Source organism: Molossus molossus, unplaced genomic scaffold (genome assembly GCF_014108415.1).
Source record: "Molossus molossus isolate mMolMol1 unplaced genomic scaffold, mMolMol1.p scaffold_m16_p_8, whole genome shotgun sequence".
NCBI lineage: Eukaryota > Metazoa > Chordata > Mammalia > Chiroptera > Molossidae > Molossus > Molossus molossus.
Genome location: NW_023425402.1, coordinates 2,708,943 through 2,722,735, shown reverse-complemented (window position 1 = coordinate 2,722,735; position 13,793 = coordinate 2,708,943). Strand labels below are relative to the sequence as shown.

General features: G+C 52.2%; 2 protein-coding genes across 3 annotated transcripts; both read left to right on the top strand.

Annotated features, from left to right (window-relative positions):
* The first annotated feature begins 2,309 nt into the window (after nt 1–2,309).
* Nucleotides 2,310–8,457, top strand: CLIC1 (chloride intracellular channel 1). Its single transcript, XM_036248971.1, has 6 exons — nt 2,310–2,575; nt 5,171–5,280; nt 5,481–5,606; nt 5,747–5,853; nt 6,716–6,897; nt 8,054–8,457. The coding sequence occupies exons 1-6, from the start codon at nt 2,537–2,539 to the stop codon at nt 8,213–8,215; spliced, it is 726 nt and encodes a 241-aa protein (XP_036104864.1). The 5' UTR covers nt 2,310–2,536; the 3' UTR covers nt 8,216–8,457.
* A 320-nt stretch (nt 8,458–8,777) lies between these two features.
* DDAH2 (dimethylarginine dimethylaminohydrolase 2) lies at nt 8,778–12,014 on the top strand. 2 transcript variants are annotated; one of them, XM_036248500.1, is made up of 7 exons: nt 8,778–8,986; nt 9,802–10,164; nt 10,277–10,376; nt 10,505–10,578; nt 10,717–10,836; nt 11,353–11,502; nt 11,697–12,014. In XM_036248500.1, the coding sequence occupies exons 2-7, from the start codon at nt 9,868–9,870 to the stop codon at nt 11,811–11,813; spliced, it is 858 nt and encodes a 285-aa protein (XP_036104393.1). In that variant the 5' UTR covers nt 8,778–8,986; nt 9,802–9,867; the 3' UTR covers nt 11,814–12,014. The 2 variants fall into 2 exon arrangements, with proteins under 2 accessions (XP_036104393.1, XP_036104394.1); XM_036248501.1 differs by having other exon boundaries at nt 8,794–8,986; nt 11,402–11,502; nt 11,697–12,004.
* The last annotated feature ends 1,779 nt before the right edge of the window (nt 12,015–13,793 follow it).

Sequence of the window (13,793 nt, the reverse complement as noted above, 5' to 3'; positions counted from 1 at the left end):
CTACAGCAACTATATAGTGCCTGCTCTGGGCCAGGTGGTGGACTCAAATTAATGAACATAATTAAGTCTGAGCTTCATGAAGCTAACTTTTGAGTGTGTGTAAGTGTAGAAGCAAGGAGATTATGAGACAGAAATAAACAAATATATACTTTTTAAAAAAAAACAGATTCCTGCCCTGGCCGGTTTGGCTCAGCGGTTGGAGCGTCAGCCTGCGGTCCAGAGAGACCGGGGTTCGGTTCCGCTAAGGGCACGTACCTCGGTTGCAGTGTGTCCCTGGCCCTGGTTGGTCGTGTGGGTGGCAGCCACTCGATATGTCCCTTCACATCGATGTTTCTCTCTGTCTCTCTTCCTCTCTCTCCCTCCCGCTCTATCTGTACAAAAAATGGAAAAATGTCCTCGGGTGAGGTTAAAAAAAAACAGATTCCTTAAAATACATCTTCCTCCCAGCTTTGTCCGGGGTACCCTTAGATAGGGAGACCCCACTCAAGACTTTAGGAAAGATGGCGGGGTAACCTGGCTCTGCTAAACAATGATTGGAGAATCCCCCCTATGGAGAAAGGTGGTGGGGCAGTGAGTTGAGGACAAAGTTAATGGTTACCCTTAGCAAATTGTTGAGCAATGGAGCTATGGAAACCCAGAGAAGGCTGGTAAGGAGTGTCTGGGAGGGACACACCTTCCAATCTGGGGTGGGAAGTGATTAGGGACTGGTTTACCAAGCCCAGGAAGGGGAGATAGTGGAAAGAGAAACCTGCCCAGAAAAGGGAAGGGGAGATACTGAGATAGGAGAAAATCAGGGGCAAGGAGATGAAAGGGAAGGGAGACCTCTGGTACAGGATTTAGGGCGTTGCTGGATGGTACCAGGAGAGGGCAGCGTCACCTGTCACCTGTCATCTGGGAATTAAGGCTAAAATACCTTGTGGGTAGCCTCCCCAGCCAGCCAAAGTCAATATTGACAATGAAGGCAGCTCTAGCTATAAAGCTGTAGGAAAGAAGAGAGGCAGGGGAAAGGCTGCCAAACCTGCTTGAGTTCAGAAGCCGCACTTGCTTGAGGCTTCTCCTAGAGGGGACATCTTTGCGGGGCAGATTCTCTGGTAGACTCTGACAAGCTGGAGCAGAAGAGGACCCTGGGAAGTAGGGCTGCTTTGACTTCCCTCAGATGGAAGGGGTCCTATGTGCAGATTTTGAGGGTTACCATGGAAGAAATTCCCTGTATTTATGAAATCATTCTACATCCTTATAGGATGTTACAATTCAAGGGAGCAAACACCAAATATATCCATCCCCTCTCTGGGGAGGAAAGAGATAGGCCTTACCCCAGTGAGGCAAAAACCCACAGAAGAGGAAGCATGAGAGGAAACCACCAACTGCTGGTTTCCAGCAGCCATCTTATCACTCCACCACACTCCTCCCCCAAGTCCCTCTGTTTTTTCAAGTCCCAAGCTCTGTTTTGCTCCTGTGTCCTTGCACTCCATCAACTTTTTTCTGGAACTGTAGGTCTCTTGATAGACGGAGGGCGATGAGGAAGAAAGAATGGATAGTTGGATAGGAGATTCAAGATGTAGAGGCTGGAATATATCCAGTTTGGAGTACATATTCTTGGGCTATTTTTCAGCAGATCACAGTTTGATAGACCTCCAAAATCAAATTTGTGACTCCTAGGACACTACTCATTCTAACTCTGCTCTGTCTAATCTTTGCTTTTTACCCACGATAGGACCAACTACCTCACCCCCCACCCCCATTCCTGGGGCCAAAACTACCCCACCCTTTCACACCATCTCCTAGGCAACCTGTCAGTAAGAAAAGGGCAAAGGGGACAGGAAGGGGCCCTGTTGGGGGTGGGGGACAGAGGTGTAAGCATGAAGGCTGGCCGGCTACAAGAAGGAGCGGCCCTCCCCGGTGACGAGGCCCCTTGGCTCAGCTTCCGGTTTCCCTACTTTTCACCACTCTCTTTCCCCAATCCCAGAATTTGGCCTGAAATCTCAAAGAACTCTGAAAAAGTAATAAACGACGGATCACCTTCCTGTCCTAAAATTCCCTCTGGGCCCTCACGGTGTGCCCAACCTGTTGGTATCAAGTTTCTTGCATGAGGTAGAGTGGGAGAATCTTCTGATTAATGAAGCAGGGAAACTGAGGCAGAAATAAAGTCCTGTGTTCAAGGAGACCGGCGGAGGAAGACGGAAACCCGCGGCTTCCCTCACCCTCCGGAAGACCAAGGGTGTCCCCTCCGGGACCACTCCCCGCCCCTCCGGCCCCGCCCCGCCGGCCCCTCCCCAGGCTCCGGGCGGGGCCGGCCGGTGAGTCAGCCGCTCTCCGATCCGGCCCGGGAGGGCGCTGGGCTGAAGGAGCTGAGTGTGAGGTCCGCCGGGCTGGTGCGGAGGCCGGTGGTGCCGGGAGCGGGTCTGATCGGCTAGTGTTGTGCTGAGCGGACAGTCCTCGCTCTGGGGAGAGAATCTCTGCGTGTGAGACCCGCCTTCCCCGGCCCGGCCCCTCCCAGCTCCCCAGCGACGGCCGCTTCCTGGTCCCCGTCGCAACCATGGCTGAAGAACAGCCGCAGGTCGAATTGTTCGTGAAGGTAAGCACACCTTCTTCCTCCTAGGCCACCCTCCAAATTCCTAAAAGGCAGCTCTCACCTTTCCCCAGCTCTACCCTTCGCTCCCCAGCCCCTTCCCTCCTTGCCCTCCACCCCCAGCCCCTCGTTCCGTCTTCGGGACGGGGGGTTCCGGAGGGGAACACAATTGACGTGTGCGGATGATGAGAACTGTAGGCTCAACCCTGAAAAGTTTGTAAAAGTGCAAGTTTCCAACAGCCTAAAGGACCACAAGGTGGAGAAAAGGAAGGGTTCTGGGTAGGGGGTGGGGTTGGGGGTGGGGTAGGGGAGGACGATCTGACAGAGGGACGGAGAAGTGGGGGTGGGAGTGGAGCAGGGTTGGGGAGGGACAAGGGAAAACATCTGGATGTGTGGCCTTAGCACATCAGAGGGTGAGAGGTGTAGTGGGGGGAGATTTGGGGAAGTGTGTGCGTTTGTGTGTGGGTGTGTGGGGCCTAAGGGGGAGGTTTCAAGGGAGAGGGTGTGGTAGGGAGGCCTGGGAGTGGGAGGAGATCGATTGAGAAAAATTAGTGGGGTGGAAGGAGACAGAGTGGGAGTGGAGTTCAAGACGCAGGCCTGGAGAGGTGATGGGTGGAGAGGTGGTCCCGGGACTGGGGGAAGTGAGAGAAAGGGAGATGGTGAGGAGATGAGAGTTTAGCTGTGACTACCTCAAGGCTAGATGAGAGCCATCAGGACTGGGTTAGGGCGTTTCGGGTTTGGGATGGTAGAAGCAGGAGAGAGAGTCTCCCCAACTCTCCTTTCTCTGTGGGTGTGGATACCGAGAGGTGGGCCCATGGCATTTGGGTATCAAAACTCAGGCCAGACTTGGCTGGGTAGCTCATTTGGTTAGAGCATTGTCAGGATAGACGGAGGTTGCAGGTTCCATCCCGTCAGGGCACATAACAAGAATCAACCAATGACCCTGGCCGGTTTGCTCAGTGGTTGGAGCATTGGCCTGCGGACCAGAGAGTCCCAGGTTCGGTTCCCGCTAGGGGCACATACCAAAAAAAAAAGAATCAACTAATGAATGCATAAATGAGTGTAACAGCATATCGACCTCTATCTCTCTCTCAATCTCTCTCTCTCTTTCTCTCTCTCTCCCTCCCTTTCTCAAATCAGCGAGAAAAAAAAACCAAAACCAAAACCACACACCATGGCCTTCACTGTTTCCGCCCTGCTCCCTTCCCTTTCACCTCTCTGGACCTCATCCTTGTGCCCTCCTTCCCCTTGGCAGCCTTCCCTGTCTTCTTGTTTGCTTGTCCCCCCACCCCTTTTCTGCTTCCTTTCTCTCCACGTCCCCCCTTTTGTTCATCTTGTCTTTGTGTGTTCCTGCCTGTTCCTCCCTCTCTTTTATGTTTGACTTCTGGGCACCCATTCCCTCTCCCTTCCCCCAGTGAAGTGCCTGGGTCCGCCCCCTTAGGTGTGGTCCCCACCTCACTTTCACACTTACCTCAAGGACTATTTTTACTCCTGGGTGAGTCTGTTCTGCAGAGATTCTGGCCCTGGGCATTGTGTAAGGAGGATTATCTGGAGCCAGAGAACTTGTGCTGTCCTGGAGGCAATGTCTGGGGAAGGGGAAGGTGGCCTTCACCACTTGGTCCTCAGCCTCACAGATACCTGCCTCCACTCCTTACCAGGAAGGAAGCTGCTGAGTCTGGAAACACCAATGAAATGAATCATCCTTAGCCTAAGGGCAGGTGTCCCTTGAGGGATGAGGTCACCACTTACCAGTTAGAGGGCAGCCCCCCTCAGCAAATGCCCTTTACTTCTCTAGGGTGAGGCAGTGAACCCCTTGACTCCCCAGCCAGCTGCCCAGAAACAGCTTGGGTGGAGGTATAGAGAACCAGAACTCTGGCTTTCAAGCCCTGCCCCACCTCTTTTGTCCTCAGGCTCCGCTCAATTCAGGAATCCAGGCCTCTAGCCTACAACTCTGGCCTCACCAAAGTCCCTCTCTGGGGGCTATTTCATGGGTTGATTTGAGAATTAAATGAGTTTTTTTTGTTTTGTTTTTTATCCTCACCCGAGGACATTTTTCCAATTTTTGTACAGATAGAGTGGGAGGGAGAGAGAGAGAGAAACATCGATGTGAAAGGGACACATCGAGTGGCTGCCACCCGCACGACCAACCAGGGCCGGGGCAAACTGCAACCGAAGTACGTGCCCTTAGCGGGAACCGAACCCGGGTCTCTCCAGACCGCAGGCCGACGCTCTAACCGCTGAGCCAAACCGGCCAGGGCGAGAATTAAATGAGTTTTTGTATATAAAGTATTTAGTCTTTCCTCGAGTCCTGATCCTTTAACTTCTTCATAACCCATTCTCTCTGCCCACCTCTCACTTATCCTTAAATCTCTGGGGAACCAGAAGCCAACCTTTGCACTAAATGTTCCCACTGATGTGCTTTAGGTTTGACCCAACTCAGGGTGGAGAGCCCAGTTCTGGGGAGAGCTTTTAGTGGAGAGACTGGGTGTGTTTCGTGACTGGGCAGGAAACAGCTAGGTCTGGGAGTAAGAAATGCCCAGAATGGCCTGGGGATGGGTGGGGTACACCAGGCCTGACCTGAGGTGGTGGGTTGCTTTTCAGGCTGGCAGTGATGGGGCCAAGATTGGGAACTGCCCCTTCTCCCAGAGACTGTTCATGGTGCTCTGGCTCAAGGGAGTCACCTTCAACGTCACCACCGTTGACACCAAGAGGTGGGCCCACTTCTGTTTCTCTAAACACCCTTTGTGCTGACATGTGTGCACACACACATTCAGCCACCCGAGTCTTCCATACTGAATGTTTTCCCCTTCCACCAAGAGCCCCTTTCTCTTCCCACATCCCTCTATCTCCCCTTTCTGGTTCTCCCTGACCCCCTTTTCCTATCCTGATGCCTGGCCTCTCTCTCCTACAGGCGAACCGAGACAGTACAGAAATTGTGCCCAGGAGGACAGCTTCCATTTCTGCTGTATGGCACCGAAGTGCATACCGACACCAACAAGATTGAGGAATTTCTGGAGGCAGTACTGTGCCCTCCCAGGTATTAGGGCACTTGGAAAGGGGAGGGGTGCTGGGAGGCTCTGAGAAAGAGAGGGGTGGAAGAAATGAAAAGCAGATAGTGATGGGACTGAGGCTCCTCCCAGGAAGATATCTTATCCTGTTTCTCCCATTGACTTTCAGATACCCCAAGCTGGCTGCTCTGAACCCTGAATCAAACACAGCTGGCCTTGACATATTTGCTAAATTTTCTGCCTACATCAAGAATTCAAACCCAGCACTCAATGACAGTGAGTCTTGTGGGCCAGAGGCCTGGGTCCTAGGAGGAATGGAGAAGATTCAGGGGTTGGGAGGCATTAGGTGCACTTGGAAATTCAGATACCAGGGAGATGGAGCACATATTGGCAAACCTTATTTTTGCTTAACCCCCATATTTCCTTGCATTCTCATTAGCTGTGACTCTTAAGCATCTCTCATTTTTTCCCTGGCCTTTTCTGCCGTACTGGTGACATTAGTTAGGTTGGCTGCTGACCTGTTTGGCAGAACAGGGTTGTGCTTAAGAACAGTGACTCTAGCCCTGGCCGGTTTGGCTCAGCGGTTGGAGCGTCGGCCTGCGGTACAGAGAGACCCGGGTTCGGTTCCCGCTAAGGGCACGTACCTCGGTTGCAGTTTGTCCCCGGCCCTGGTTGGTCGTGCGGGTGGCAGCCACTCGATGTGTCCCTTTCACGTCGATGTTTCTCTCTCTCTCTCTCTCTCCCCCCCTCCCACTCTATCTGAACAACAACAACAAAAAAACAATAAAAAAAAAAAAAAAAAAAAGAACAGTGACTCTAGATCCAGACTACCTGAGGACAGACTCTTCTAGCCATGTGACTTTGGGCAATTCATTTAAACTCTATAAATCTATTTTCAGATCTGTAAAATGAGGCTAACAATACCTATTTTGTGGACTGATGTGAGAATTAAATGAGTTTTTATTTTTTATGCAAAGTGCTTACAATAGCACAGAAAGCTGACTACATTAGCTATTATTATTTTGGACTGGCCTCACCATTAGTATTCACCCTCTCACTCCCACCCTGCCCCATGGACCGTCTTGGACTTGGACTGTCAATCATCTGATGTTCTTGCCAATGCCCCTCTCTTGGACAGATCTGGAGAAGGGGCTCCTGAAAGCTCTGAAAGTTTTAGACAATTACTTGACATCCCCCCTCCCAGAAGAAGTGGATGAGACCAGTGCTGAAGATGAGGGCATCTCTCAGAGGAAGTTTCTGGATGGAAATGAGCTCACTCTGGCTGACTGTAACCTGTTGCCAAAGCTCCACATAGTACAGGTGGGTGGTAGGATGGCCACTGGAATAGCTTCCCATGACAACCACTCCAAAGGTGATTTTTTTCTTAGGATGGTTTCTATAGATTGCCACCAATAGCGGATGCCACCCCATTCCTTCTCAGTAGTCATTGCTAGCAAGACCATTGCTTGTGAAAATTACATTCCAATATACAAGTTATGGGTGCAAGCCGGCTGGCTGAAAGTAACACATCCCAGTATTACTTTCAGGAATGCTCTTCCTGTCTCTATCACTGCCAAATCCCCACATCAGACAGAGCAGGCTTTTCCTAAAATCAAAGTTTTAAATCTTCATAGCTTCAGTTTCCACTTCCTCTTGTGGAAGATGGAAATTGTTGGTTCCTATGTTTTTGTCATAGGCTTAAAGCTATGGTTTTAGTTTGTGAAATATGGGCCCAATGTTAGTTTGCCACAGAACTGTGTATCGAACACTGAAAGACAAAGTTGCATGATGAATAGTCCTCACCCCAAATAAAATATAAAGAGAAAGTTGCTGTGGGAATTCCAGAGAAAAGTTTAATGGTTTGTGACTTATATCCCAATAAATCAAGAGGAGAAAAGTAGTACCACCGGAATGAGGTGATCTGAAAAGGGGCTGGTTATCAGAAAGTGGGGAGGAAAGGTGAAAAGAGTATATGGCAGTGATGAGTTAAGAAAGCCAATTGGCCCTGGCCAGTTTTGCTCAGTGGTTAGAGTGTTGGCCTGCGGTCCAGAGGGACCCGGGTTCGGTTCCCACTAGGGGTGCGTACTTCAGTTGCAGTTTGTCCCCGGGCCTGGTTCGGTCGTGTGGGTGAAACCACTCGATGTGTCCCTTTAACGTCGACGTTTCTCTCTCCCTCCCACTCTATCTGAACAAAATATCGGAAAAATATCCTTGGGTGAGGATTAAAAAAAAAAAGCCAATTGGAAAATAAAAATAAATTAAAAAAATAAAAAAAGAAAGTCAATTGGAGAAGTAGATTCATTTGGGAGATAAGAATCATAGGAAGAGAAGCTAGATAGTGGAGACTTTCAAATGCCTGAACAAGAAGGCTGGATTTTATCAGATAAGTCTTGGAATAAGAAAGACCACAGCAGGACAGCTCACTATGGCTTCCTTGAGGCTAATATATTTGTCCCTCTCCTCTCCACACCCCCAGGTGGTGTGTAAGAAGTACCGAGGATTCTCCATCCCTGAGGTGTTCCGGGGGGTGCATCGGTACTTGCGCAATGCATATGCGCGGGAAGAGTTTGCTTCCACCTGTCCAGATGATGAGGAGATCGAGCTGGCCTATGAGCAAGTGGCCAAAGCCCTCAAATAAGCTCCTCTTTGGGCTTCCTCAACCCCTCCCCTTCCATTTTTCTCCACAAAGGCCCCAGGGTAGTTTCCACTTGGCTACCCAATGGACACACTCCATAATGTCCAGTGGGAAGTGAATTCTGGAGCACTTGTGCAGGACTTCCTAGGGGATGAAGAGAAGGAATGGGGGAGCTGGGTGAGATTTATATTGTGGGATGGGATGGGATTGGTGGGATAATGTGTTTCAGTAATAAAATACAGAATGAAAATCTAGTGTTGTATTTGTACAAAGGGGGCTTGGAATGTGGGTAACAAGGAATGAAATGACCTTGAGCTCAGGCAGAAGCCAGGAATTAGAAGGGTGCTTGCAGGGATTTTGCCATTTTTATTGCCAATCCATCGTCGCGCTGTCTTGTAGGTCCACGTCACTTTTGCAGCCCAGACTTAAGGGGCGGCCATTTCTGGGTGGGCCCGGGCATTGCTCGTCAGGCGGGGCCAAGTTCAGAGAAGGGGGGCGCAATCCTGGTGGAGTGGGCGCGGCATGGCAGGGCGGAATGGGCGTGGTCTGTGGAGCCCCGCCCCGTCCCGTTTAGACAATGCCCCGGAGCCGCCAGACAGTCGCGCCCCTACCCCACCGTAGTACTTGCCCTCGCCTACTCAGACACTCCCCAGAGCCAAAGCTCCAGTACCCCAGCCTTGAAGACTAGGACTCTTATCCACCAACTCTGTCCTCACCGGGGTTGGGACCCGAGCCAAGATCACCGAGCGGCAGGAGTGGGGGTGGGCACTGGAGGTGAGTCTGGAGTGGGAGGTGTCCCCTGTACCGTATTGGGGCCGGAATCTGCAGGTGCCGGGCCTGTACCTGTCCCGGACAGACTGCGGGGGGCCGACATTTGGGTGCGGAGCTGAATGGGGTGGACTTTGGGGAAGATGACCAGGAGAGAAGGGACCGTGTCCTGGAGCCTGGAGTGGCGCCCGCTCTCCGGAACCACGCCCCCAGTTTCCCCGCCCCTCAGATTTCGTTTTAGACCTCTCCCAGTCCTCCGGGACTCGGTCTGGTTTATACTGGGTCGCGCTAAGAGCTGAGTGACCAGCTGGGAAGATGAGGATTGTTTAACTCCTTAGACTCTAATTCCTCTCTCCTTCCCCACCTCTCCTTTTCTCGTTTGGATCCAAGACTTCCATCCCCCAAGCCCTCTCTCCCCAGCTGTCTCCTGTCCCATAACCCCTATGGGTCCCTCGCCGCACTTCGGGTCCGTTTGGTGTAGAGCAGCTGAGGGTTAAGGGGGCGGGGCGCTGCATTTTTGGGGAGTGAGCGCATCCTAGCGGCTGCCAAGAGGGGCGCTGGGCAGGAATCTCAAGAAGCCCCAGAGCAGGGACAACAGGTGTTTTGGAAATTAGGGGATCTGGTCTTGCTCCTTGGACTCCCCTTAAAGAAGCAGACCCGCGAAGGTGCGGGTGGAGTGGGGTAGGCAAGGTCTGGAGGAGGTGGAGAGGAGTGGGAGGGGCACCCAGAGATGGCTAAAGGAGGACCCCCGTTCTTAACCACCTTCCTACACCCTTCTCTGCATGTCTTTCTCTGTCTCCCCCATTCTATCTCTTCTCCAGACAGGTGAAGTAAAAAGAGAAAACTAAGAAATCAGCGCTGCCTGAGGGGGCGTCTGTGTGGATGGGATGGGGACGCCGGGGGAGGGGCTGGGCCGCTGTACCCATGCCCTGATTCGCGGGGTCCCGGAGAGCCTGGCGTCAGGGGAGGGTGCGGGTGCCGGCCTTCCGGCCCTGGACCTGGCTAAAGCACAGAGGGAGCACGGGGTGCTGGGGGGTAAACTGAGGCAGCGATTGGGGCTGCAGCTGCTAGAACTGCCTCCTGAAGAGTCGCTGCCGCTGGGACCGCTGCTTGGTGACACCGCTGTGATCCAAGGGGACACGGCCCTAATCACGCGGCCCTGGAGTCCTGCCAGAAGGCCGGAGGTGAGTGCCAGGGTCGGTGAGGTCGGAGGAAGGGAGGAACTGGACATCCGGGCTTTAGGGAAGAATTGGGGGTGGGAATGTCTCAGCCCCGCTCTCTTTTCTCTTTCCTAAGGTGGATGGAATTCGCAAAGCCCTTCAGGACCTGGGGCTCCGAATTGTGGAGATGGGGGACGAGAACGCGACGCTGGATGGCACTGACGTTCTCTTCACCGGTGAGGCTGGGGTGCCCATCCCTGGAGCTTGGCACAGGGAGGCAGGGTTTGGGAGACCCGGCCATCGCGGATCTGGTTTCCAAGGCGTTCTCTCCCGCCCTTACACCTCTTCGGCCGCCTGCACTCAGGCCGGGAGTTTTTCGTAGGCCTCTCCAAGTGGACCAATCACCGAGGAGCCGAGATCGTGGCTGACACGTTCCGGGTAGGAGCGGGACAGCCCTGGAGGGGGCGCAGGGCGCTGAGGAGCGAGCGGCTGAGAGCAGCCTGTGTTTGAGGGAAGTTTGGGGGTTATTTCCTCACCCCTCCCGCATCCCTTAGTGCTCTTCCTTGTTCGCCCTAGGACTTCGCCGTCTCCACAGTGCCGGTCTCGAGCCCCTCCCACCTGCGCAGTTTCTGCGGCATGGGGGGACCCCGCACTGTGGTGGCGGGGAGCAGTGACGCCGCCCAGAAGGCGGTCAGGGTGAGTGGGGGCGGGGCTAGGGTGGGGCACGGCCCCTGAAAGCGGGCGTGGCTACTGGCCAGGGAGGAGGGGCTGGGAGGCTCAGAAAATTAGCTATGGCCCCTGCCCTCACTGAGCTGTTTGTCTACTGTGAAAACACGCGAGAAAACAGGTATAGCTGGACAGGGAGATGGGAGATCAGGGAACAGGGTCGATTTACATTTACAGGGTCTTCCAAAAATCCCCAAAGGTGGCATCTAAGCTGTGATTTCAAGGACGGTTGGGGTCGACAGATGGAGGCTGGAGAAGGGGAGATGGGGAGAAAAGGGTTGCAGGTGGAAAGAACTGCATGTGAGTTTGAGGTTGAAATAGCAAAGGTAACTAAAGCACTTAGAACAGTGCCTGACACATACTAAGTGCTGTGTCATTATTATTCCACCAGTGTAACTGTCCCAGCCCTTAGCCATGGTAGGGCAGCTAGTGTCAGGTGTGGAGAGGCTCTGAGACTTGAATGCTGCCTTTTTCCTCTACACCCAGGCAATGGCGGTGTTGACAGACCACCCCTATGCCTCCCTGACCCTCCCAGATGATGCAGCCGCTGACTGTCTCTTTCTGCGTCCTGGGTTGCCTGGTGTGCCCCCTTTCCTCCTGCACCGTGGAGCAGGGGATCTGCCCAACAGCCAGGAGGTGAGGAAAGGCAGGAGCTCCACCACCACTAACAACCAGAGAAGGAGTCTCAGGCCTTCGTAGGAAGAGGAGGGAGGGATACCTTCTCTAGAAACCTGAATGGGCCACTCTGAGGTGGGTGCAAGGGGGTGGGGGGGCATGACTGTGGCCTCAAGGTCTCACTCCCATCTCCCCACTTTGTGTCCTCCCTGCAGGCACTGCAAAAGCTCTCTGATGTCACCCTGGTACCTGTGTCCTGCTCAGAACTGGGGAAGGCAGGTGCTGGGCTCAGCTCCCTCTGCCTGGTGCTCAGCACACGCCCCCACAGCTGAGGGCCTGGTCTTGGGGTCCTGGCTTTTCAGGGGTAGGGCCATATAGGGAGTAGAAGAGGAAAGAGGGTTAGATAGAGGATGGTGAATAGTTAGAAGTGGGGAGAGGGCCCCAAGAAATGGGGAGGGCATAGTGTGGGAAAAAAGATAGAGGCCATTATGTGAGTCTTCTCTCCCAGAACTAATAAAATAGAACTGACCTTTCAGACTGGGCTGTGGCTGCTGTCTTATTGGGGCAGAGGGACAGGGGCAGGGCTGAAACCTGAGGTTAGGAACAGTGCCGGGAAAGAGGCCTCTTTCATTCATCAAACCTTCATTAGGCACTTACTCATTGCCCAGCCCTGTGTCGTAGGTACTTGAGCAAAAGCATGTACAGGACAGAGAAGAAAGAGTATGGGTGGATCACCTGCTGGATTTATCTAAATCTTAAATGATTCAGAGATTCGTAGATTACTAGCCCACCCCTAGTTGATAGGAAGAAATGATGCTTGCAGGGATATTAATTTTTTTTCCTTTATTGATTTTAGAGAGAGAGGAAGTGAGAGGGAGAGACAGATAAAAACACTGATGACAGACAACATTGATTGCCACCTCCTGCATGCTCCCCATTGGGGATTGGGCCCACAACCTGGGCATATGTCCTGACCGGGAAATCAAATTGGCGACCTCTTGGTGCATGGGTCGACGCTCAACCACTGAGCCACACTGGCAGGACAGGGATATTAATTTTTATTCACTCATTTACTGAGGCTTAGCAATGATATGAAAAGGGTCAGTCTCCTGATATCAGGGAACTCACAATTCTTGAACATTTCTTACAAACTGAAATATAGGTCATGATGGAACAATTCGCAGGAAGCTGTTAGGAGACAAATAAGGGGACTCCTAGGCTATCAAAATGTATGCAGGGTGGCAAAGAGGGTCAGGAATGGCTTCCCAGAAGGCTAGACTTGAACTGAGTCCTGAGGATTAATATGAACTAGCCAGTCAAGTACTGGAGAGGAGGGAAAAGGGTAATCCATGAAGAAGGAATTGTGCTGTACAAAAGCACATGGCATTTGGGGCCCAGGGAGAATTTCTCTAAGGCTGGTGTGTTGTATACATGTGATGTGACAGAGATAAGCCTAAAGAGCAGGCAGAGTGCTGTAGTACTTTGTACCCAAAGCCAAGGCCCCATGGGCCCAGAGCTGAAGGTTAAGGAAAGAAATACTACAGATCTGAAATACAGGCTGTTAGAAGCAGGTTAGTATTTGGAAAGGATCTCTGCCTTCGGGGAGAAGGGCAAGAAGGATAAGATGGGGTTATGGGTAATCCAGGGAAATGAGGAGAGTACATTCAGGAGGCAGTGCTGGACATGAAGAGGGTGTGGATTTGACAGTGATATTAAAATAGAACAGCAGCCCTGGCCGGTTTTGCTCAGCCTGCGGTTAGAGCGTCAGCCTGCGGTCCAGAGAGATCCAGTTTTGGTTCCCACTAAGGGCATGTACCTTGGTTGCAGTTTGTCCCCGGCCCTGGTTGGGTCATGCAGCGGCAACCACTTAATGTGTCCCTTTCACGTCGATGTTTCTCTCTCTCTCTCTCTCTTTCTCCCTCCCACTCTATCTGAACAAAAAAAATTAATTAATTAAAATAAAATAAAATAAAATAGAATAGAACAGCAGGCCCAGACGGTGTGGCTCAGTGGTTGAGCGTTGACCCATGCACCAAAAGGTCACCAGATCAGTTCCTGGTCAGCACACATGCCCAGGTTGTGGGCTAAATTTCCAGTACGGGGCATGCAGGAGGTGGCCGATTGATGTTCTCTCTCACTGATGTTTTGTTCTCTCTCCCTCTAAAAATCAATAAAGGGGAAAAAAATAGAACAGCAGGACTTGGTTCATGGTGTGGGAGAGGAAGGAGGTCTGCATGACTCTCACTTTCTGGCTTGGGCGACAGGATTGATGAAGAGGGAATACAGAGGAGGATTAAGTGAGAGGTTTGGGA

What these genes read in the sequence shown, in the direction of transcription:
- CLIC1 (XM_036248971.1), top strand. Translation starts at nt 2,537, where the DNA reads ATGGCTGAAGAACAGCCGCAGGTCGAATTGTTCGTGAAG. An exon ending in AAACCCAGCACTCAATGACA is followed by an intron (nt 5,854 to 6,715) that starts GTGAGTCTTGTG and finishes TCTCTTGGACAG; the next exon opens with ATCTGGAGAAGGGGCTCCTG. An exon ending in CAAAGCTCCACATAGTACAG is followed by an intron (nt 6,898 to 8,053) that starts GTGGGTGGTAGG and finishes CCACACCCCCAG; the next exon opens with GTGGTGTGTAAGAAGTACCG.
- DDAH2 (XM_036248500.1), top strand. Translation starts at nt 9,868, where the DNA reads ATGGGGACGCCGGGGGAGGGGCTGGGCCGCTGTACCCATGCCCTGATT. An exon ending in TCGTGGCTGACACGTTCCGG is followed by an intron (nt 10,579 to 10,716) that starts GTAGGAGCGGGA and finishes TGTTCGCCCTAG; the next exon opens with GACTTCGCCGTCTCCACAGT. An exon ending in ATCTGCCCAACAGCCAGGAG is followed by an intron (nt 11,503 to 11,696) that starts GTGAGGAAAGGC and finishes TCCTCCCTGCAG; the next exon opens with GCACTGCAAAAGCTCTCTGA.